This window comes from Phalangium opilio, unplaced genomic scaffold (genome assembly GCF_054372755.1).
Source record: "Phalangium opilio isolate 3A_F unplaced genomic scaffold, DU_Popi_V2 ptg000025l_1, whole genome shotgun sequence".
Lineage (NCBI taxonomy): Eukaryota > Metazoa > Arthropoda > Arachnida > Opiliones > Phalangiidae > Phalangium > Phalangium opilio.
Window position 1 is genome coordinate 1,749,189 of NW_028324156.1, and position 25,889 is coordinate 1,775,077.

General features: G+C 35.4%; 1 protein-coding gene across 3 annotated transcripts in view; it reads left to right on the forward strand.

The window, feature by feature from the left end:
- Positions 1–25,889, forward strand: part of LOC149691682 (uncharacterized) — a 57,274-nt gene that overhangs the window by 23,334 nt on the left and 8,051 nt on the right. The window contains exons 1-2 of one of the 3 annotated variants that reach the window (XM_089869062.1): positions 15,163–15,631; positions 22,728–22,820. In XM_089869062.1, coding sequence (XP_089725188.1) covers positions 15,577–15,631; positions 22,728–22,820 — 148 coding nt within the window. In that variant the 5' untranslated portion in view covers positions 15,163–15,576. Of the gene's footprint in view, positions 1–15,162; positions 15,632–22,495; positions 22,638–22,727; positions 22,821–25,889 lie in introns of those variants that run through there. The other 2 variants (XM_089869064.1, XM_089869063.1) reach the window with 2 other exon arrangements.

A 25,889-nucleotide genomic window follows, 5' to 3' on the forward strand; every position in this document is an offset into this window, starting at 1 on the left:
TTCCCCCAATTCAGTGTATTATTGTTATTATTATCAAAAGTAAGATTTGTAAAAAGAAAAAAAGATTCGATTCGGATTTTCTTTCATTGCAATTTCTCCGCCTCGATATTTAAGAATTCAATTGTGTGCATGGGTTTAATCCTGGAACTCCGCAGTTTATTGTTGGGGTTTTTTTGAAAAAGGGTTGCATATTTGGATTTTGTGGAATTTTGGAGATGAAAAGGGTGGTGTTTGGGATGTATTTAGTCACGTGGTACTGTTTAATATATTTATGGAGGAACCGAATTAATTTTTGATACTATCTAGTGTTTGGGGAATAAACGAGGGGTTCGTCACTCGACTTATTCGGTATTACCCTTGACCTTTACAAAAAGAGGGGAGGGGTAAGAAGTATCATTTGCTTGATACGGTTGAACATTGATTGGACACAAAGACGTAAGACAAATTTAAGCCTTGACCAGAGGAACGAATCATGAGTTGGCGCCATTTTTAGCGACCACTGATTGACCGCGAAAAATTGCTTTTCTTTTATTTATAAAAAATCTAAATCTTTAAAATTTGTTGCAAAATGTAGTTTAAGGCTTAGCTAGCTAAAAATGATGACAACTTTGATGATAATTAATAATAACAGGGATAGATTTAATTTTAGAAGTAGGAATAGAGAACAGAGTAATCTGGGCGCGCGTCAAAGTCCCGGACCCCCTTCCACGGGACGGGGGGGAATGAAAGAAGAGGCTGCGGTCATAGCGACAGAGGTAAAAAGGAATTACGTATTTTTCGCCGTCCCCGTCAGCAACGTCATCAAAACGTAGTTTAAGTGAGCCAATAAGATAATTTCAACTTATCGTTACGTGTTGGAGGGAGGGGCTATGAGTCGGACTGAAGTAAAAACTAATACTAACCGTTCTCCATTCCTACTTCTAAAATTAAATCTATCCCTGCTAAAACATTAACGAAGAAAAGGTTATGGCGATTTATCCTAAAGTTTTAATACATATTTAACACTTTTTAATCAATTAAAATTAACTTGTTATTCAACTTCATAATCCCTTTAAATGGGCGGGTTTAAAAAGAAAAAAAAGCAGTGGCAGCAAACTTCGTTCGTAGGAGTACGTACGGGTTTAGGTTAGGATTATCTCATTGTTCGGAATTAAAAGAAACGGATTTATTCAAGACTGCACGAGGAGATTAACCAATCGGAACGTAGACACAAGACTTAACAAAAAAAAAAAGAACTTTGAGTAAGGCACAGAAAACTATAACCGGATGTAGCCTACGCCTTCTATAGATAGTGTATAGCTATGTTCCTGTGTTTTTCAAAAAATTGTCCCTAAATACAAAAGGAACCACCCGCGCACTGGTCGCCTAAAATTTCTAAACAATAGTCGCCCAAGAAAAAACAGAAAGGAAGTAGCTGCCCATAAAAGCGGACAAAATTAAATGACCTACTGACCTCGACAAAGAAATATATTTAAAAAAAAATTCTCAGGTTTTTTCTTTCTTCGTTTTTTTCTTAAAGAGAGAGGAGAAGATAGTTATTCTTTTAGTAAGATTTTTCTGTAATTTCTAAAGGGTTATTTTCTTAAGCAAACCAAATCTTCAAGGACATAGTCACGAAGCAAACGCCTATTCTCAAATAAATAGACTTAGACTGGTTTTTTTTTCTTTTAGTAAAATTGAAAAATACCCATTTTTCTTTCTAAAAATTACCGCGTTTATAGCTTCGAAAACTTCTTATCGACTTCTTAAAATCTTAAGTCGTGCGCATATTTAAATGGATGGACCGTTAGCAGTTTTGATTTTTTTTCTTGAGATGCATTTAAAAATATTGAAGGGGTTAAGTTCGTGGTGCTATTCACTGTCAGAGATTCCTTCTACAATGTTTACGTGTAATGAGTATCAAGGTTACGTTTAGTGACCAACCCCACGTTTATTCCGTCAAAATTATTTTCAAAAGTCGGGTTTAAAATAATAAATAGACTGGTGGTGGTGGTGTTTGACCACATCCGGTTTGTGGACAACCAAGACTTTACACTTGACCTTTGAGGAGGAGTTTCTGTATGCGTTAGTTAGACTTAGTAATTTCAGAAGAACAAATTAGGCTGTTGGACTTGGAGAAGTTGCTCTTGAACTTTGACCTTAGAGAATTAAACTTGAAATGGGAAATTTTGAGGTAAATTTGCATCAAAATACGCAAAAGGCTTAGTGTTGTTTTTTTAAGCAATCAAATGCATGCACCACCTGTAGGTCAAGGACGCACAGCGCTTTCTCTTGACCTTGGATAAGTGTTGACCAACTTGACCTTGACCTTTGAGGTGCAGAGGAGCTAGGAGTTTCTGTATAAGTTAGACTTAGCGTTTAAAAAAATGCCGTCAAATGCATCACTTACTAACCTTGGGTCTAGGACATCAGCGGTTTGTCTTAAACTTTGATAAGTATTGACCCACTTGACCTTGACCTTTGAGGTCCAGAGGAGCTAGGAGTTTCTTTCTGTACGAGTTAGGCTTAGCAATTTCTTATAAATCAATTTAGGCTTAGCTAAAAATATTAGCTGAAGTAGAAGAGCTACTAGCTAATCCCTGAAGGAGGTGCTTTTGCACTTTTATCTATTCCTGTAGTTTTCAAGTATTTCAGTCACGTGGTATTATTAGCTCTTTTCAAGAATGTTTTAACAGGCGCTTTGGAATGCGCGGTACCGGATATTGTCCGGGCAATAATAAAAAAGAAAAGAAAACATCACTTGAAAGAGAAGGAGGAAATTTACCTTTAGCTATTCCGCTTAGACCTCGAGGTGTGTTTAGGATTTAAAAGTCTCACCGTGGGCGTTGATTACTTCAAAAATTAGACGGGGATAGTACCTAAAGTTATACTTATTTTATAACTTAAATACGCGTTTAATTTCCGAGCTTATTAGAAAACCCCTTTTGTATCTCGGTACACGTTTTTCTTCAAGGACTTGGCTTCTTTTATTTTGTTTCTTGGAAAATACATAAGCCCTCCCAAACCGCAAGAAGACTCTGGTCTGGTCTTTGCCAATTTTTATTTCGTTAAAGGGCAAGTTTAATTTAAATCGTAAATATTACTTTCTCGTGACGTCACACCCTTCTATCTCTTATACCTTGGTTTTGGCGACCTTATTAGAAGTCGTCAGCTCAGGGCATACAGTTTAGACTACCAACATTGACGTCACGTTCCCGTAACTCCTCCCCTCTCTTTACCACTCTATTACGTGTTACCGGAATGTGTTGGTAGTCGACTGTGACTCTTGGTCAAGAAGCGTTATCTAGTTTACTAGGGAGAAGGTATAAATTCGCCTCATTTCCAGCTTTATCTCCAGTCCAAACGTTACGTAGGTTCGGAGTTAATCCCACCGCCTCTAAATTACAACCAGCATCTCATTGGTTCTTGAAAACTCACGTCAACGCGACACGAATGACGAAAATTAGGTATTTTCCGACTGAGGAGAGGCGAAATAGCTCGGCCTCCTTTTACGTCCCCCCCCCCTTGTATTTTGAAATGGGGACTGGGACTATGGCGCGCGAATACTTAGGCATCTTATAACTTCTCCCTAGTAAACTAGATATCCCTTCTTGTCTTGGTGAAATGTTTACCGATTTTAACGAAATTGATCTATTTTAAATAGAAAAATACCTCCAATATATCTCATTAAATTAGATTTAAAAAGTGCGTTTCATATTAGACTTGCCCTTCAATAAAGTAGTTGCGGCGTTACTAAGCATTATTATTGTAAATGCACTCCTTAACACTATCGCCAAAGGGCTTCTGGGTACTTATACACAATCCCCCCACCCTTTTACATTTTTAGGATAAATTTCATTTGAAAAATTAAAATGAAATTTTTTTGAAAATAACAGACTTTGACATTAATTGTCAAAAGGGGGTTTTTATTTCCTTCTTTAATTCTTTTTTTTTATTAATTCTGTTTCTCCTTAACCGCTAATGAAATTTAATGAAACATACCTCTGATGCTTTCGACCTTCTGAAAGTGCGATGAACGATTATATATTGACGGGTTTTTTGTTGTCTTTTTTCCTTCTTCGATTTAAAAATAATTAGGCTTAGCTAATTTTTTACTTCCTCCGTCTATGTCGATACGTCATTTTCAAGTTTATATCGTATTTAAAGTTATTTTTGGATGGAATGTTTCTATCTTCCGTCTTTCCTTTTTGATTTGGGGGACGCAAAAAAGTAGGCTTAAGAATTGATGCATATTTTGCAGTAAATAATTAGGCCTAACTTTGCAAAGGCTTATAAAAGGGATTGAAAGTCTCTAGAAACTCAAGAAAGCCTGAGTGATTACGCATAAAAATGTCAGGCTTAATTGGTCAAGCTTAATTATTCTTCAATTCTTAAGCCTTTCGTCTAATTATGCATCAATTCTAAGGATCAATCATAATTAGGCTTAATACTTTGCGTAGTTTTAAGAAAATTGTGATTAAAAGTCTGCAAAGGCTTAAGTAAATTATGCATACTTAGGGTTAAGACTTTGCAAAGATCTAAGAAAATAGCAATTAAATTGTGATTAGAAGTCTGCAAAGGCTTAAGAATTGATGTATAATTCGGCTTAATACTTTGCAAAGGTTTAAGGAAATTGCAATTAAATTGTGATGAAAAGTCTGCAAAGGCTTAAGGAAATTACGCAATGAAACTAGGCTTAGGATAATTATGCGATTACTATGCAAATTGCTCATTGAAACTGGGCTTCGAAAACGTTTTGCAACTAAAGTGGGGTTGAAAATTATGCAAGATTGTAAGAAAATAGTTTAGAGATTAAAAAAGAAATGGCAAATGTTACGTCATCTGTTATTTTCGTCCAGAAAATGTTTTGAAGTGTTGAAGGCGCGCGTGGAAAAGTTAGTTGTCTCTTGCTAAACGGAGCGTGGTAACATTTTTTTCTTGGTATGTATTTAAGATTGGAAAGTATGTTCGCTCTCTCTCTCTCTCTCTCTCTCTCTCTCTCTCTCTCTCTCTCTCTCTCTCTCTCTCTCTCTCTCTCTCTCTCTCTCTCTCTCTCTCTCTCCTCTCTTACTAGGTTTCCCCCTTTTTAATTTCTTCGCAAAGGCTCTATCTAGTTTAGGCTTAGCTTAGAGGGACGAAAAAGGGGAATGGAGGGAGGGAAAGGAACTTAACCCATCTTAAGCCTAAACCCAAGAGAGAAAGAGAGAGAGAAGGATTTTCTAGAGTCCCGGGCCAAAAAAAGTCTGATCTTTTGAGCGTCTTGAGCAGCTGTTTTTCTTTCGACGAGGCTCTTGACACGGATGTGGGAGGATTCCTTCCAAGGGGATGAAGAGTTCTTCCCAAGCTAGGGAAAAGATGGAGTAAGGCGGGGTTTAAGCGATACGTCATACGATCCCGGGCAAAATTACTGTGACGTCATAGTTTTTTAGGTTTAAGGAAGGGTAAAGTCGCTATTCTATAAGTTTGGCTAGCTATGGCGCCACTTTTTTATATTATATGATTTTTTTTTTCTTTTCCTGAATATAATTTTGAGGACCCCCTGTTCCCTTTTTTGTTAGTGGCTATGGTTTCTTTTATTCTGTGTTTTTGTTTTTCAAAACGTATTACTCGAGTCGACTTTGGTTTAAGTGATAATTTATTGAGTTTCACACCGATTTAGTCATTTGTTTTTATCAAAAAACAAAGATAAGCTTCGATTTAGTATCTTTTAAAAGAAAGAAAGAAAGAACGGGAAAACGATTTCTTGAAAAATATAACCCTTTCGTCATAACATAACACAATACAGGGACCCAGTGGTCCTATTATTTCTGTAAAATGTCATATTTTTTAACCTGTGCTCTATTATCCTATAATTTCATGAAAGGTACTATAATATACAATATTTCTTACTTAGTCCATGTTTTCGTATAGTTTAGCATCAAATTTATCATAATTTAGCTCTTTTATCGAGATCACATTTGACTAGACACCGAAATTGCGGAGCTAGCTTAGGATTTTTTTTATATATTATAATTTAATTAAGTTCCTCTTTTCAAAGTAAAATCAATTTATTTATTTATTTTCCTGATTTTTCTACACAGTTTAAGCAAAAATAGTATTATATATGAGAAGCATTTTTAGTCCTATGTTTTCCTATAAAAACACATGATTTTTTTCTACTATAAAATCCTATAATTTCGGAAAAAAAGTGCTAATTTTCCTACAAGGATTTATTTATTGCATGGGCTCCCTGCCCAATAGTACAAATAAATAAATAAATAAATACATAAATAGATAAATACATAAATAAATAAATAAATAAATAAATAAATAAATAAACAACCCGCATTAATTACAATCCACCATAATTTAACCGCAAAAACTGACCGGTTTCTTCCACCCCCCCCCCCTTTTTCAAACTTGACCTAGAAAAACGTGTACTATTCCAATTAAAACCTAAATAAACGCCTATTTTGAATTAACCAGGGGGGGGGGTAAGCAATAAGCGATCATGGATGAACTCGTCATGGTAATTCCATCAAACAATGACAATTGCAACCCTTTTAACGGATCCCTTGATTTTTATTGTTCAAATTTTAAACGAATTCAGACCCCGCTATTGAATAATAATTATAATACAGTCCGGTCTAGTCCGGTCCCAATCCATCCGCCTAAATTCAGAGGCGGGAATTCATGTATATTTAAAATAAAAAAAAGAGATACCAATCGCTATGCACCTATGTTGTTTTTTTAATTGTGTTCTAAAGTATGTCAGTAGCTCACTAACCAAAGAAACTAGAACAGTATATAAAAAAAATGTAGGACTTCAATGTCTTGTCCAATTTATTACCAAGATAAAAATCATCAACCAAAGAGAAATTTCTTCTTCAGCTTCTTTAGATTTAGTTTTAAAGTCACGTGCTATATCTTGGTTATTGAAAGTTATAATTCTTTATTATATTTATTTATTTATTTTATTATTATTTTTTTTTCAAGGGTAGGTAGTTTTGAAAAATAAGAGTTTACTTCGTTTTGTATTGGTTTTTCATGTTGAATTGGTAATGAGAACAATGTTACGCTTTGTTTATTTCTACCTGAGGAATTTAAAATATCCTAGTCAAGCGTAGGATGTTGGTTTCGTTTGAATTTATCGTGTAATAATAGCAGGAAAAAAAGCTATTGTAAATTTACGTTTGTTTTTATTTATTTATTTATTTATTTATTTAATGTTTTTTAGTATACAGGGTGTTTATGATATGTCTGAAATGAATCAAGGGGGATTATGTTCTTTGGGAAATCAATTTTGGAGTCGAAAATTTCGTATCTTCTATCTCCATTTTGTTTGCCACAAGGGACACTGTTTTCGAGTTAAGATTGGTCAAAGTATTTTACGGATGACCCCTTAAATTTAATTAAGAAACTGATTTAAACAATGATTAATTAATAATTTAATTAATTAAGGGGTCATCCCTAAAACACTCTTAAAATCATAACACGAAAACAGTGTCCCTTGTGGCAAAAATATCAAAATGGAGATAGAAGTTAAGACATTTTCGAGTCTCAAAATTAATTTCCCAAAAGAACATAATCCCCCTTAATTTATGGAATCGCATGCCCAACTAACCCTTTCTTTTTTTTTCTTCAAAATTTTATAAAACTACGGTACGTATCTTGAATATTAGGCTTTATTAAGGTAAACAGAGCCTGTTAGTTGTAACAAATTGAATACAATAATCATAAAAAAAAGCAAACACAAACAGACACACACATAATCATATTTCACCTGTCGATTTCACGCTTGGCAAATTCGAATTATCTCGCTTGTAAAAATTCATTATAGCAGTGAAAACTCTGGTGTATAGAGAGCGGAGATTGAAGGATGAATACCCGGGGGGGGGGGGAAGCTGAAATTTCACGGTTGGTTTTCAAATTGAGGGCATTTTTCATTTCCATGGGCATCAAAAGTAGATCAGCTGGGGAGGATGTAAAATTTGACTGCGTTCATTTCATCTCATCTCATCTCGTGATGGGTGGAATAGGTTTTTCCAAAAAGGAAGTGAAGATGACGACGTAACCATCGTAGCAATAGCACCTTGCTTTATCTTCCCACGCTATCTCAAGGATATAAGGAAGGGAACTGCCATTAGTTGATATTCTGGTATACCGAATTTGGGTAAAAACGGTATTAGTAGTAAAACTGGCCAGCCGGAACGGCTTTGGCCTCGAGACCTCGATTTTATTTTTTTATTTTATTTTTTTTTTGTTTGTGACGTCATCTAGGTATGGTCCTTACCTGTATGTTAATATATTCTCTTCAAATGTAATTGTTATATCATGGTAGCTCGGTGTTTCCGGTTGGATTCATAATTTGATCTAAATTATTTCTAACCTTGTCTTATTTTTCTTTCTTTTCTTTTTATTTTGGAAAGGAAAATCCCCATTCGTTTGTTAAGGAAAGTTAATTTTAATTTTAAAGAGGGTACTTATTTAATTTACTTTAATGTAATTGGGGTATAAGTTTTAATTTATGTCTAAGCCTCTAAGGGTTGTTTGAAAAAAAAAAAAAAAACAAATTAAATAAGTCTGATTGCTAATCAACGCCCAGCTTTACTTAGAAGGCTACAATTTTGTAGTAGTAGGCATGCGCTAAGAAAAATTTTATTCTCCAATCCGCCGCCATCTTGAAAGATGGCCTCCGAAAATGTTAAAAACCTTTTATTTAATTATAGACCATTGCAAAAATATTTTATTTATTATAATAAATTTTCCATAAGAAAAATAAAAATATGTTGCCACATAACGACGCACGCGGTCGCGACACGTGTGCAATTTTTTCCCGCCCATGTTTTCAAACACGTGGTTCATTCGGTTTAAGGTTATTTCCCGCCATTTATGCTTTCTTTCTTTCTAACATTCATTCTTCGATTTGAGTTCAATCTATTGAAATAAGAAGAGAACGTGCTTTTGTCGCCATAGATTTGAAAAAGATAGTCAAGTCAGTCTCTAATGGCCTTTTTCAAACCTTTGACTACATTATATTGAGTATATGGGCATAAAAACACCTTTAGTTCCATCCGTCTATTATTAGGCTACTGTAAATTCATTTATCAAGATTCCCAGGGAAGGACAGTCGGTTTGTAAAGGTCAGAGGTTGCCGGGGGACGGGAGGGGTCCGTACCCATTTGTGTGGTCGATGTTGATCTCATTGGGAATGTTTAGTATAAATATATATATTGCTGTACGTGACCCTGGGACGAACTTAAAACGGCCTTATTCGTGAAATCTTTTGATCTGTTAAGGTGGGCCGGCTGACACAGGTGACTCTAGTCGCCTATTTTATGTACAACAAAGGTGTATGTATGGTCAACCCTGAACCCTGTGACCCAGCGCAGGCTCTGTAGACTTTTTTATTTTTTCATTTGAGGGAAAGTACATTTAGGAATGGAATTTAATTTAAAATTATTTTTAGCCTATGATTATAGTATGTTATGTTATATTTTTATTTTTATTAAAAGCACAGGTGCGTTATAACTTTTCTGCTCGCCTTTTTATTTCCGGATTGTTTCGAAATATCCCCCTGTTGTTTAAATGAGAATTATATCAGGTAAAGGTTGTTTATCATTGTAGTTGTACCGGAATGACATTATATGTGATTAAAAAAACAGTGGAGCGTGGCACCTGTGTAGAGAAAAAATTATTTTATTTATTTTATTTGTTGTATTCTCTCTTAAGCGAGCCGGCTTAAAATTAAGCCTAACTAGGCTTAGCAGTACCACCACCACCACTTCTTGGTATACAGGATACAGGGTGTTCCAAAAGTGGAGGGTATTAGGATCTAAATACAGTGGGAAATGAATTTTTAGTCTGAAATGTAATGCTGTTATAAATTGCATTTTTAGCCCTAAAGGGGTACCGTTTTGCCAGTTATGATTGAAGTGATTTAAAGATGACCCCTTAATTAAATTAGAAATCATTCTTTGTTCAGTTTCTTACTTAAATTTAAGGGGTCATCCGTAAAACACTGCAAACATAACTTGTTTAGTTTGGGTATCTCATTTGGGCAGAATCGGTTATAAAAATTACATTTTTTCGACACTCATAATTGATTTCCCATAGAACCATCCTACTGTATGTATGTATGAAACACCCTGTATAACTCTACGAATTATTTGATTAATTTAAACTCTTCAATTGTTCTCAAAATAAACCATAAATCTCTTTACGATTTGAAAAGAAATGAATAATTTTTGATCCGGTATTGGTTAGTCGAATCGTCCTTACGATTTGAAAAGAAATGAATAATTTTTGATCCGGTATTGGTTAGTCGAATCGTCCTTGAAAATGTTTTATTTATAGATGACCCCTATTTTCATTTTTTATATTTGTTTGAAGGTATCTGGACCCTGATTGCTTTGAAGGTTTTGGACCCTTAGGGGGGACCTAGGGCTCAAAATTGGACGCCCATTTTATGCGGTGTCTTTTTATGTTTACGTTAATATATTACCTAGTCACAAGACCCCCCCCCCCATTCTTCGGTGTGTTCGAGCCTCGAGGATAAGGTTTTTGTCGATAGTGTTAAAAATCAGCGTGAAGGTTTTGTAGATTCAACTTGTACCTGAACTGAACAGCAGCGACATGAGGTTTTAACATAAGTTTATAAGTGATATGTTCTCCATAAGTATGACGACACTACCTATACTTCGTAATGCTACTGAAAGACTTACAGCTCGAGCTAGTTCGTGAATTGAGTAACTACACTCGGTGGTTAGTTTTGCAGGACTTCCTATTTTAGCGAGTCTGTACTAGCCTTTGACAGCGCCAAAACCTCGAATCTTTGACCTACGTTGTCACTTCATGACAAGCTCCAGTTTCTAAGTTACCAGTGACAAACTTATGGAAGGAACATATCGTATGAACTTATGGTTTTAGTTATGAAGAAAATGTGTACCTACCTGTATAGTTTGTGTGTTTGCCAGAAACCCACGCCACTTAACTCCCTCTACCTTTTTAGCCTTGGCATTGAAATTTTCCACCATTTTAATTTTAATATTTTCAACTGAAGTTGATAGTTGTAATGGAAGTCATGCTCTGATTTTGTTTATCCTTCCGAGACTAAATGGAAAAACAGTGTTTAAGATTATGCATAGTCACGAGTAAGTGTTTATTGGTTTTTGAAAATGTAGACGTTTTGATAAGACTTGAGAGTTGATTCCATGAATTAAGTTTTAAATATTATCGCTGTGATTCCGTGAAATGATTTTTAAATAATATACTTTTGATTCCATAAAATCATTTGAGTACTAACTCCATTGATTTTTTTGAGAATACTTTAATAATTCATTAACAATACATGTGGGTTGATTCGTGGAAAGTTTTGAGAATTTCTATGAATTCTTTGAGAATACTACGGGGTATTTCCACGAATTATTTGAGAATACTCGGGGGTATTTTCACTAATTATTTGAGAATACTCGGGGGGTATTTCCACGAATTATTTGAGAATACTCGGGGGTATTTCCACGAATTATTTGAGAATACTCGGGGGGTATTTCCACGAATTATTTGAGAATACTCTGGGGTATTTCCACGAATTATTTGAGAATACTCTGGGGTATTTCCACGAATTATTTGAGAATACTCTGGGGTATTTCCACGAATTATTTGAGAATACTCTGGGGTATTTCCACGAATTATTTGAGAATACTCTGGGGTATTTCCACGAATTATTTGAGAATACTCTGGGGTATTTCCACGAATTATTTGAGAATACTCTGGGGTATTTCCACGAATTATTTGAGAATACTCTGGGGTATTTCCACGAATTATTTGAGAATACTCTGGGGTATTTCCACGAATTATTTGAGAATACTCTGGGGTATTTCCACGAATTATTTGAGAATACTCTGGGGTATTTCCACGAATTATTTGAGAATACTCTGGGGTATTTCCACGAATTATTTGAGAATACCTCGGGGGCATTTCCACGAATTGTTTGAGAATACTTTGGATATTCCAGTTCATTTATCAATACCTAATCCTTTTTATTCTCAAATCACTGTGTCTGATTTGAGATTTCACGGTCACCAGTAAACTAATATAAACCTTATCCTTATTCCACGTATTTCACCTTTTCTTTACATAAAATAGGTAAGGGGAGTTAGAGGGGGTGTTAGCGGTTTTACAAAACGGGGATGCCTTCTCTAACCTTGCTAGAAAGGCAAGATTAGCGCGCCGCTTGAATGTCAGGGAGAAGGCGCAAAAATTCCTTTTTAAAAACCCATATAAAAAGAAGTATATAGGTATAAACCAGGTAGGTACAACGGGCGGCGAAATATCTACCTGTACCCCGCTGCTATCTTCAGGTATGAAGGTGGACCGGAATGGAGGAAGGGGAGGAGGGAGTGTTTGAAATTCCCTCAGGTTCCGGCTCCGTTTTAACACAGAACAACTTAACGGCCCTTTTAAATTGTATTTTTTACAAACTGACACTCAACCGGAGTTTGCACCGTTATCAAGTCTAAAACGTGCTTAAATTTCTTACCCGAATTATCGTGGGATTGTGCTTTAAGCCTGTTGTAAATTCAACCTGAATCTTGATGTAAGATTTTTATCACCGCGTTTCTCTCTCCCATCTATAACTTAAATCCCGAATGTATTCAGGCCTTTCATGAATATTAATGGAACTATACAGGGTGTTTCATAAAGGGATGGAAATTATTTGACCGGAAAATAAATTTTGTGTCGAAAATTTAATTTCTATCGCCATTTTGACCTAATGGACACCCTAAATGAGTTATGAACATTGGAGTATTTTACGGATGACCCCTTAATTTTAATATAAGAAACTGAAAGATAATTATTTCTAATTTAATTAAGGGGTCGTTCGTAAAACATTTCAATCATATCTTGAAAATTTAGTCCTTTATGGCGAACTGTCATCGATGTTACAATTTCGACTTAAAATTTATAATTTCCCATAGATCTGTTACCTGTGAAGGAATAAATGTTTTTCGTTCAATATTCAAAGTATAATTCTTTAAATTCTTGCCCCCCAAACTGGATATATATTTTCCCCCGATCGTCTAGAACTCTACTAGCACTTAGCCATTTCCGAGAAAGATAGTTTTGACGTGGTTTTTTTTATTGGGTAGGTTTAATTCCAATGTCAAGGCAGCTAGCTTTCTTTTCTTTTCGAGTTTTTTTTTCTTATTTATTTTTTTTTAGAATTTATTTATTAGTTTATGTTTGTCTCTCAGAATTCCTAAAGAACGACGCGATTTATGACCCTACACTGGTAGCCATTAAATTGCAGTCGGGAGGTCGTTTTCTTTTGCACAATTCGGAAGCTTTATACATTTGATTGGCTGATTAATATAAGAAGGGTATTGGCAGTTATATGTTGAATTATACGAAGATGCGATAAGAGATGCCGCTACTATGTTTTATCACAGCTTAGTTTATATTTTGATTCACACAGATCAGGGTGGTCTTATAGATAAATATTAGAAATATGTATATAGAATAAACAAATATAACAGGATTGCCACGGGTCAGGGAAAACCTGGAAAAGTCTGGGAATTTGAAAATGGGCCAAAAAGGTCAGGGAAAAGTCAGGGAATTTGATTTTAGTGTGTAAAATTTCTGGGGATAAGTCTTTATTGAAAGAGTAATGAAAGTTTCTCCTCGCATCCTCTCTTAACACAGAAAACTCTAGAGCAATCCTTAAAAATGTCTAGAATGGTTTTTGTAAAGTAAATGCCTTTAAAAAATCTCTTAGACTGTTCTTTATAGTTAAAATGTTTCTTATTCATTTTGGTGCAACAAATACATTGGAAAACTTAATGTACGGGCTTATTTAATTATAAGCACTTAAAACGTTCTGTAAACATTCACACTTTCGGCCTAAAAAGGTCAGGGAAAACCTGGAAAAGTCAGGGAATTTGGTTCTGAAAATTCCGTGGCAACCCTTTATAATACATATAATATTTTTATAATTTTAAAGTCCATTCGGACTCAGAGTGACGTCATATCTGGACTCTGTGCTTTATAGCAAGCAGATTTGTCTACGTATATTAGTGGCCTTTGGAATACCATCGACAATTTTTGCCTTATATAAAAATTTGATACTTTTTTTGTGTTGTTTAAATTTGCCCTGGGCTACCACACTTGGGAGTCTCGCCTCTTTGGAGAGCGTTCAAATTCTCTTCTGATGTATTGGAGTGAATTTCTCTCCGCCCCTTAACCACGGTCGGTTTTTTCTAAATTGTACCTGTTCCTCCAGATTAACCTGGTATTGTTTTATAAGGTAGATGTATAATTATATTAAATATTATAGTCAATTTTAAGGATAAGTTGACGCTCTGGTTGCCGTCCTTCAAGGTCGTGCTTGGTGCTTCTCATCTTGAATTTTTTTAAAACACCGGTTCTGGAAGCCCGGAGCTTCCTAAAAATATACTATAGTAATATAATTCTTCCCCGGGCAATGCAATGCGTAATAGATGTATTTTATATACATTCCCTCATTATTTTCTTGTTGAAAAAAGTATCAAGAAGTACGCTTTGATATTTAAATTATTTCCGATGGCGACAACGCTACATACAAATACCCGATAACTTATAACGAAATTGAATCTAAAACTAAAAACCCCATTTTTTTAAATGAGCCCATTATTTGATCCAAATTTATTTCCTCTCAATAAAAATTAACAAAAATTTTCAGGGCCAATTCAATCTAAAAGGGGGTCATAAACACTCTTATTTTTCTTACAAAAGTTTTCCCTCATTTTGCTTCATGATCTGATTACTGACCATTCTCTCTCAGTTTTTACTATTTTTTATTTAATTTTCCTACATAATCGCCCAAATTCGTTAATCGGGACTCCGCTCTCCTCAATCGGTATTTAGTTTCCTTAATAATAAAATAAAAGAAACCACTCCCTTTATTCCCATCTTGGTCAGAAACTCTTCCCTAAATTTCGTCGGGATATCTTTCCCTAAATCCATGTAAGAGAGGAAAGCATTAAGCATCCCTTCTTGTTCTATGTCGTCTCTGGAATCTCTTTTCTCTCATCCCTCGCTCGCTCGCGCCTTTTACCTCCCCTCCACGTGTTTCCCCTTTTTCCCGGGTTTTCTGTTTCCCGCCCTTTATTTCCCGCCACCCCGCACGCGCTCGTCATAGTTCTTTCTTTTTCCCGCGTGCGCGCGCTCTACTCTCTTCCCGCAAAATCCCGATCCGGCGTTTTGCTCTTGACTCTACGTAAACTCCCGCGCGAAGTTTTTATCTCCCTAGCTTGCCGCCCTCTTTGGTTGGGCCTTTTTCACGACGCGACCGAGAAATTTTTCAGTTCCCTTTCGTAACTTGTCGGGTGAAGACGGACTCGTCTCGTGATGAAACGCTCCTCGTTTAACAATCGTCATGTCTCGTCGTCGTTTTAAATTGTTCGACAGTACATCTTTGATTAATAACCGTTGTTATCGCGTTACCTATCAATATTAATTGATATCTACTGGATAAAATTTACTTTGCAACCCGGGAATTTATTTTATCTTTTGTGTGCCACCTGGATTTATTTAAAAGTGCGGTTGATTGGTTATCTACGTCAGGTCATTTTTTGTTTCATGATTTCCAAAATGCTAAATACCCCTTTGGACATGACCACGGATATGAAACCTGGTAATTATGATTTTTTAAGTCTTTTACTACGCTATTTTATATTTTATTCTGGTCTTTGGAATCAAGTCTCTTTCCCTTTCTCGTGTTTATAAGAACAAATCTATGCCAAAGATCATATTAAGTCTGAAATAAACTTTTTTGCAAACCAGCCTACGCATTCACTCCACGTTGCAGTTATGTGGTTTTTACCACTAAAATGTAGATGCAAATTTGAATACGGAAGCTTTGTTCAATTCGCTGTAGTGTAGTGTAGTGTAGTGGGTGTTTGATATCCTAGGGTTTTAAAAATATTAGTTATGACTTGAAAGACTGACTGTAAAACGCCCGTACAATATCTGGTTTTGATTCAAGTGCATCTATTGTTAGTAGATTCGTTTCTTGAAGGACAAGATGTTATGCATCTTGAAACTCGCGCCCAAAATCAGCAGCTAAGAAAATTATAAACAAAAGTTTTATCGGCTAAAAATGATTAAAGTTACTTTAAATTAGTTTTAAATTGTCCAATACCGGATTGATTAACTAATTTGGGGGTCCTTGAGGGACAAATACGTATCTTTATGGTCCCTAAAATACCCCAATCCCTTCAGGGGACGATTAGACCCGTCATCTGCCTTGGTGTTACTATTAAACACAATGATGCAATTGCAATATTGCAAATTTCTAACCTATGTTCACCATATTTTTTGCAAAATGTTATGTTATATTAAAGTCCAACCGCGCCCTATTTCTTGTATGTGCAGTTTAAATTTCCAAGAGTCATTCCGTTGTGTATAGGTATTGTAACCTTATATTCGTTTCACTTCCCCTCCCCTCTATCTAATTTCCGGTCACCCATATCCGGTTTATTTTTCTCGTAATCCGTGACAATCCATGTGTAAACGAACTAAAGAACTTTACCTATAGCTCTGTGTCTGTATTTTATTATTTTCACGGCAAATTGTTTTCTCTTAAGACCGTGTAGGTATCAAAGAATGAAAGATTTAGGAAAGGAAACCAGGGCTAAACCTCTCTCTACCTCTCTCTCCCTTAACCTAGAAAATATCGTGATATACGATATCTACTGGAGCTTTTTTAACTAAAATTCTGTATACCCATGCAGCCTAGGCCTAGATTTGCTTTTGGTTTCACGAGCAAAGTTCGCGGTTTTTTTTAGTCGTGAGATAGACAGTAGGCAAATTATGTACGATATTAGTCAGGTGTTTTGAATAAGGGATTCATTTTTCAATGTCATAAAAGATGAAAAGGTGTTTTGCACAGGAAGGTTGTGTCTGTCGCTCTGGTTTATTCCTCTGTATGTTTATGATCCATTTTGTTAGCTATTCCACTTTATTTGCATGTTTAAGTAGAAATTCTCAGTGGTTTTGGTTTCGTGAAATGTTGATTGGGTTTATATTGGGTAATTTAGCTGAAATATTGGTTTATATTAGGTAATTTAGCTGAAATATTGGTTTATATTAGGTAATTTAGCTGTAATGTTGGGTTTATATTGGGTATTTTAGCTGATTTATTGGGTTTATATTAGGTAATTTAGCTGTAATGTTGGGTATTTTAGCTGTAATTTTGATTTATATTGGGTAATTTAGCTGAAATTTTGGTTTATATTAGGTAATTTAGCTGAAATATTGGTTTATATTGGGTAATTTAGCTGAAATATTGGTTTATATTGGGTAATTTAGCTGAAATATTGGTTTATATTGGGTAATTTAGCTGAAATGTTGGGTTTATATTGGGTAATTTAGCTGAAATGTTGGGCTTATATTGGGTAATTTAGCTGAAATGTTGGGTTTATATTGGGTAATTTAGCTGATTTATTGGGTTTATATTGGGTAATTTAGCTGATTTATTGGGTTTATATTGGGTATTTTAGCTGATTTATTGGGTTTATATTGGGTAATTTAGCTGTAATATAGGTTTATATTGGGTACTTTAGCTGTAATATTAGTTTCCATTGGATAATTTGCCTGAACTATTGGTTTGCGCTTAAAAGCTTCCATTGGGAAGTTTATCATGGCTTTCCATTGGGCAAAATCGCGTTAAAACTGAATATGAACCCTTATATTTGCATAAACTTCATAATCGCATGAAGGGACATCCCACAAACCCTTATTTTTATTTGTAAGAAAACACTTCGATTGACCCGCCTAGAAAATTATTAGGTTTCAATTTTGGTAATGAAACTTTAAAAAACAAAAAATTCTTTCAAAAAAGGGCACGGTTTTTCGTAAAAATTAAAAAATTAAAAAAAAAAATGGAAAAGAAAGAAAGTTGTTAGTGTAGTCTATTCTAAACTTGACGTCATAGCTGACGACCTTGGGTAGTTCTCGAGCTTTCTTTTTGGCAAGTGTTTAAGAACTTCAAAAAACTAAAAATTATTCCATTGGACGGACCTTATAATCATGCGGTGAAAAGCAGCAGGAAGTAAATTTTGCACTTTAGCTTGAGGGTTAATTGCGAATACAGTCATTTTCTTTATATTTTAAAATAAATAAATAGGCTTAAGGAAAATTTTAATTTTCGTTAGTCCGGAATAATTTTCGTACTAAAAATCTTTTAATAACCTCTAAATAATAAATCTCAAGTTTCGCAGTTTCGCGCCTTTTTTGTGTTCACGTGTGCACACAGAAGCACCGTCACGTTTTTGTCTTTATAATTGCGGTTTTTTTAAGAGGGGTTTGTCGATAATTTTCTCCTATTTTTTAAAATAAGAAGATTGATGGTGGTGCTAAGCCTAAACTCTCAAATTTATAAATAGGGGTCACCCAATCCAGGTTCAAGGTTGACCCCCTTTTTTAAAAATACCCACAACGCGGATTTTCTTCTTTCTTTCCTCTGGTTTCCCTACCTGGTATGTAAGGTAAATTTAGACGGGGGCGAATTCCGGAAATATTTTGGTGGTCAAGCCTCAAGGTGGCCTCCAAAGATAATTCGCGGTTTTATAATTAATGTAGTTAAAGTAATTAAAATGGAAATTGGGTTTATACAGGGTGTTTCAAAAAGGGAGGGACATTAAATGACCATATTATAGTTGGAAATCGATTTTGAGTCGAAAAAGTAATTTCTATGACCGATTTTGCCCAATAGACACTGTGAATGAGTTATGATTTAGTGTTTTATGGATGACCCCTTAACTTTAAGCAAGAAATTGAAAGACAAGGTGCTAATTTACTTAAGGGGTCATCCGTAAAACACATAAATCGATTTTGAGTCGAAAATGTAACTTCTATGACCGATTTTGCCCAAGTGACTCTGTGAATGAGTTATGATTTAGTATTTTACCACTGACCCCTTAAATTTAATTAAGAAACTGATTAAGACAATGATTTCTAATTTAATTAAGGGGGCCATCCGTAAAAGACGTAAGGTCATAGAAAAAAAATGTCATAGAAAATTTTCGACTCAAATTTTATAGAGGCATGATACTGAGAAGGGAGGAGCTACATGGAAGTGACGTCAATATTGGTGTAGTCTAAATTATATACCCTGAGCCATTTCGACTTCGAAATTCCAATATAGTCGCCAAAACCCGTGTAAGAGATAGAGGAGGGTGTGAAAGTTCCTATAGTTGTACCAAACTATTATATTACCCACAATTCTTGTAACACCCTGTAGAATAAAAGTATAGAGAGACAGGTTTACGAAAAGAAGCTGCATGAGCATCTTCCGATTTATTTATTATAATTATGTAATGGTGCCGTGATACATCATACATCCTGTGTAATAAGAATATATACTTAGCTGGTGTTCCTTTTAGTCTGGTGGTGGTGATATTTTTTATTTTGTCCTAGAAAATCATCTTCCAACCTGATTTTAAAAAAGTTTCTTTTCTCTATGGCTTGGTTTTATTTAGATCATGCATCCCTTTCTATTTTTCCCATCATGCTCTTTCTTCCTCATTTTCTTTTAGCGCGGACCTCAATTTTATTTCTTCTTTTTAAATTTTGGGAACAACCCTTTGCCTTCAAGCCATCCATTCATCCATCGAGTCATCGACAAGATTATGATCCCTTCCATTTACTATAACTTATTATTTTATGTAGTTGGTATTATTTTCAAACTAAATCGGTTTGGTATACTTGTGGTATTTGTTTGTTTGTTTATTGATAAGTGTGCATGAACTAAAGGGGGGGCTAGAGAAATTTAATTCCCTCCCCCTTTTCCGTTTCTTCATGCGCTTAACAACAGGGTTGCCACTCTAGTAATTTGTTATTAGAGTATCTCCTGCATGTATACAGGTTTGGAACTGAATTGAACACAATTTTATGCAAGATTTTCAGTCTGTTGTTGTAGATAGTATTTTGAATTGCACGAGTCACACAGGACTGGTATGGCAATAGAGAGCTTTCATTTGGAGGAGGAGCTGAGTAGCCTTGTGACATAATTTACGCGCGCCATATTGGTGGGTTTAAAGCAGGAATAAAGCTGAGACCACCCGCACCCAATATGGCTACCAGAACAGTGGTAAGACTTGGGAGGGTCTGACGTACTACTATCCCATCTGAAAGCTCTCTATGTCACTTGATATCTATCCAATTTACCAAATTTTAAGCTTTAAAAAACAAAAAGAAAATTTATTCTTAGCTGACGTTTTCGTAACTTTTAGGATTAATTCTTAATTACTAGTTAATTTGTTAATTTCCTCGTGAATTTAGTTAATTATTTGATATTTGTGAATGCGCGAATCGAGACATGGATGGTTGACAGACAAACTCAATTTTCCTGACTAATTAAATATAAGTAATACCTAATATCGTGTGGGGAAAACATAAATTAAATTTAAAAAATGTTTCATTAGGCCTAAATTAAAATAATTTATTTATTATTATTGAAGTACAGTAATAAATGAATCACTAGGGCAATAACGGATTTTATTCAATGATGCCAATTGAAGTCCCATATCTCTAGTTATACAGTAGGGTAGGTACTTGGAAAGGGGTATGTGGAGAAGCACCCAAGCGCGAATTGAGGTGAACGAAACCAAACTTTTTGGAGCATAACCTCTTTTTATTTTTTATTTTTTTTATATACGTATAAAATTTTTATTTCATCTCTCCATCCCTAAGAGTATGTGTTTTAAAAGAAAGAAAGAATGAAAAAAATCGATCATTCCTCCCAACTACTAAACCGGACTGTGCCACGAACCCCTCTATCTCTCTCCCGTCCTGGTTAATATATCCTTTTGTTTAAGACATTTTTGAGGGTCTTGGACTGCATTTTTTTCAATGTTAAAGATCAGTCCCAAATGGTTTCACGGTTGGTTGAACGCCTCGTAGTTTAAAGGTTTGCGGAATTTAATAGGTTTCTTTATGGGATAGTAACAATTTAATCGTTATTTAACATCGTGTCGTCGTCTTGGAGTTAACGGGACTTGTTTCAACTCCTTCCTGTCTAGGATTTGTTTGACATACTTTTCGATTTGTGATGATCTATTTAAGGTTAATTTTTTTAACTATTTTTACTAAATCGACTCGAATATTTGTTAAAGAAAGATGTGTAGCAGGGAATTAGTCAAGGAAGCCTTGGAAAACTTAGGGAATTACTCAGGGAAGCCTTGGAAAACTTATGGGAAATAGCTAGGGAAGTATTGGTATACTTAGGGGAATAGTCTTGGAAAACTTATGGGAAATAGTCAGGGAAGCATTGGTAAACTTATGGGAAATATTCAGGGAAGCCATCTTAATCTCAGGAAAGCTCTGGGAAACTAAGATAAATATTCAGTGAAGCCCTGGAAAACTCAGGGAAATAGGGAATCCATGGAAATCTTAGGGAAATAGTCAGGGAAGCCCTGGAAAACTTAGGGGAAATAGTCAGGAAAAACCTGGAGAAATCGGGGAATTTTAAAATAGCCCAAATAATTTATTGCATTTCTGAAAACATTAGGACTGTTTGTTACCCTTACATGTTGTTTATCACCCTAAAACACCAATGTATTGCGGTTGAAATACTTATTCAGGAGCGTAATCTGACTTAATTTCTTATACTAATTAGGTTTTAAACCTCGCTGCTGGCTGCTCTTTAACGATTACATACTTAAGAAGTAGTCAAATGTTATATTTCGCTTCCGGGGTGGTCTTTCGCTCTTTGGAAAAGCATTCTTGGGTTGAAGAAAATATCTTAGAAATTGGAGAGAATTTTTTTTCGGTCGCGCAACATGTTTTGGGGTAGCACGTGTTGAGTGTTTGTTGCTGTAAGTTTTTTCTTGGCTGGTCCCCGGGGATTTTTGACTGCTCCAGAGGGAGGGTGGAAAGATAGCGTCTCCCTACGTCTTCGACGTCTCTTTACGTCTTTACCGAGAAAGAAAATAAGGGAAGAGAGAAAAACTTTCTTAAGTTCTGCTTCTTCTTCTGGTCCGGGATGATGAGAAGGTTCAGCCCGCGCCGCGAGTTAACTTCTTCCGAAGAGAGAGCGAGAGAGAGAAGAAAAAAATTTGTCCAAACTTCCATCCATACCAAAGACGTCTTTCAGTTTCAGTGTGTTGTGTTCCTTTCTCCGTCGCATTCTCTTTGGATGATTTTTTCGGGGGTGAATGTCCTTTTTGGCTGTGGCGTTGCTGCTACGATCTAATTTACGCTGCCGTTTGCCGCTTTCCACGCCAATTTCTCCTCTCCTCTCTCCTACTTTAGAACTGAATTGATTCTTCTGTCTAACGACTGAATTATTGAGAATTTTCTAAACTTGCGTTTGGGCAAGGAATTTTATTTATTGAGTTGAAATTGGAGTAATCATTTGGATTATTTAGGGCAGTTGTTTTTGTTGTTGTGTGCTGCTGTACAGTTGGGACAGCCTTGTTGTAGTTGGAATATACAGTATGTGTAGTGTTGCCAGGCAGTTTGTTAGTCCGTAATCTGTAGATTGGAACGTTAGTTCGGTTTTAATCACTACTTGAAGTATAACTTGGCTCAATGAGGGCCTGACAACACTGCGCGGGAGTTTGAAGCTGAGAGAGAAGGGGTGACATTTTCCTTAGCCTCAAAAAGTGAAAACTGTCTTTTAAACTGAAGGGTTTAAAGTACTAATTTAATTTTAGTAATTTAAATTTAAGTATGTTAATAATAACAGCTTAATTAATGTATTTTTTCCTTCTTCTTATCTCTTGTAGATACAACAGACGATCGAATGACTTGCTTGACACCGGATTTACTAGAAGACCAAAAATGCCCCGTTGACCTTTCAACCGGAAGAGGTCATTACTGTAAGTGTCAAATTCAAATCACCCCAATATTCTTTTCATTTTCCCAAAATAACTTAACCACCTTACTTTGCACAAATTTATATTATAAAAAAAAACCCCCCAAAAAACACGAAGTTGTTTACATATTTGTTGTTACAAACAAACTTACAAATACCATCCATATCTGTAACGAAATCCGTTTAACCCTAATTACACGATGTTTACTCATTATTTATATATGTATATTTATCCACCCTTTAAAAGGTAATTTCCTCACTCAAATTATATGCAAATTACTTATCATCACAATCTTAATATTAGCAAAAACCCACTCAGTCCTTAGTCAGTACGGTAGTTTTTCTTTATTTCTAGATCATAGGTTTATAAAATTCAAACTTGAAGCAGGTGCCCTGTTTAGTTAGCTAATGCATTGCATACACACCCGGATTCATCTTCTTTTTTATTTCTTATAATTTCATCGTTGGGTCCTCCTTTGCTTCCCCCCAATCTTAAAAAGATACTCGTGCGTGGCTTGACCCTAACTTCCCGACCCGGATGCTCAGATCAAAAGATCCCTCTCTCATTTCTTAAAGAAGGAGGGGGAGGAGGAGGTGGAATGCTTGCCGACATTGCTCGTTCTTCCATCTTTCCTCTCCATCCTCCATACTTGTAATATTTTTATATGTATGTATATATCTTCCCTCTTTATACAAAGGAGTCTCGAGACTCGAGATCCCCGGGAATTTGTGGTGGGAGGTTGTGGGCGGTTTTTCTTTTTCTTTTTTTTTATTCTTCTGTATTTTGGGTTTTAGAGACACGTTCGCATTAATTTGCATTTGAATTTCTTTGTGATAATGTGGGTATTAGTGTATAGTGTAGTGTAGTGTGGTTGATTCTATTCTAACCTAATTTTGTTTGAAATTTGTATTATATTAAAGGGTTAGTTGTTATGCAATATATTGTTAGAATCGCGTTTGATTAGGGTTAGTGTGCGTGGTTTAAAGAATTATGGGGTTAAATTAGGCTTAGATGGTTGGATTTAGGGTTTGTTTAATTAAAGATGTTGTTAGGGTTAGGCTTAGTATGTGTGATAGGAAGAAGTAGGGCTAAGTTAGGCTTAGCTGTTTAGTTTTTAGCGTTAAATTAGGTTTTGCTATTTGGATTTTGGGTTAAATTTGGCTTAGACATTTGGATTTAGGATTAAATTTGGCTTAGACATTTGGATTTTGGGTTAAATTTGGCTTAGACATTTGGATTTAGGATTGAATTTGGCTTAGCCATTTAGATTTAGGATTGAATTTGGCTTAGACATTTGGATTTAGGATTAAATTTGGCTTAGCTATTTGGATTTATGGTTAAATTTGGCTTAGCTATTTTGATTTAGGATTAAATTTGGCTTAGACATTTGGATTTAGGATTAAATTAGAGTTAGACATTTAGATTTAGGGTTAGTTTAGGTTTCATTCAACCTTTCAAAAACCCACCTATTTTTCCCACATTCTTTTTTTTTTTTTTAATTTTTAAATTCAAATTAGAGACTAATTATTATTCATTACAATCAACTTGATAAACGAGTCTTGGTCATGCCTTTGTTTTGAAAAAAAAAGAGGGAGAAATTAGGCTTAACCCGTTCCGCAACTTTTGTTCGTTAGGCTTAACGTTTGCTATCCGGATTTTTCAAAAAACCTAATATGTGATCTGATCGCGCCTCTAATCCCCGGGAAATATTTTCGCGCGTTTTTTTCTTTCTCTCTCTCCTCTCTTCTACACGTTACATCAGGATTGTCTCCTTCTGGAAAAGAATTGCAGCTTTGAGAAGGAGCAAGAAGTGATATCTAGTTTATTAGGGAGAAGGTATAAATTCGCGCCACATTTCCAGCTTTATCTCTAGTCCAAACGTATAGTAGGTCCGGAGTTAATCCCCCTCCTCTAAATTACAACCAGCGTCTCATTGGTTCTTGAAAACTCACGTCAGAGCGACGCGAATGACGAAAATTACTTGTATTTTCCGACTGAGGAGAGGCGAAATAGCCCGGGGCCTCCTTTTACGTCCCCCCCTTGTATTTTGAAAGGGGGACTGGGACTATGGCGCGCGAATACTTAGGCAACTTAAACCTTCTCCCTAATAAACTACATATCACTTCTTGGAAGGAGCAAGAGAGAGAGAGAGGGGGAAGGGGGATTTCCATGCTTAGGGATGAAAAATTGTGGTGGGTAACATTGGTATTAGTTCTGGATGTGTAGGTCTATTTAGAGAAATTTCATGGGTTTGCTGCTTTTGTAAGAGGATATATATATGATATATTATAGACTGTAGGTATAAATCGACGCTGTATATCCCAGGGAATATGTGTGTATAGAGATCGAAGAGTGAAGCCGACAAAGTCATAAAGATAAGGGGAATTTATTTTCACGGGCAGGTTTTTTTCCCCTATACTCGTAAATAACGCCATTGCCATTGGCATTCCGGAAGTGTACGTGTGCAAAGTTCATTCTTTTTTAAATATATAATATTATAAATGTGGTCATTTCATAAGTTTATAAGATATGTTCCTTCCATAAGTATGACACTACCTATACTTCGTAATGCTTCTGAGAGACTTACAGCTCGAGCTAGTTCTAGTTCGAGAACGACAAGCGAGAATTGAAGTACTACACTCGGCTGGTTAGTTTTGCAGGACTTCCATCTTCCTATTTAGTCTGTACTAATTAGGCCTTTGACAGCGCCAAAACCAGGCCTCCCTCGCTTTACCTCGAATCTATGACCTACTTCAGTCACTTCATGACAAGCTCCAGTTTCTAAGTTACCAGTGACAAACTTATGGAAGGAACATATCTTATGAACTTGCGATTGGATGTATGGGGGCGCAAAATGATTCCAAATAGCTGTATTTATTCCTGTTATTAGTTAATTAATAATTAGATCTAAGCCTCGCCTCTGATCATAGAATTTCAAAAATTACAAACACCTATAAATATAATTATTTTATATCCAAAAATTATTTCTCTGAAACTCAACAAATATAATACGAAAACCGGTACGTTTAAGCCTAATTTATTTAATGCAGCCAAGGCTTAACATGTATTTTA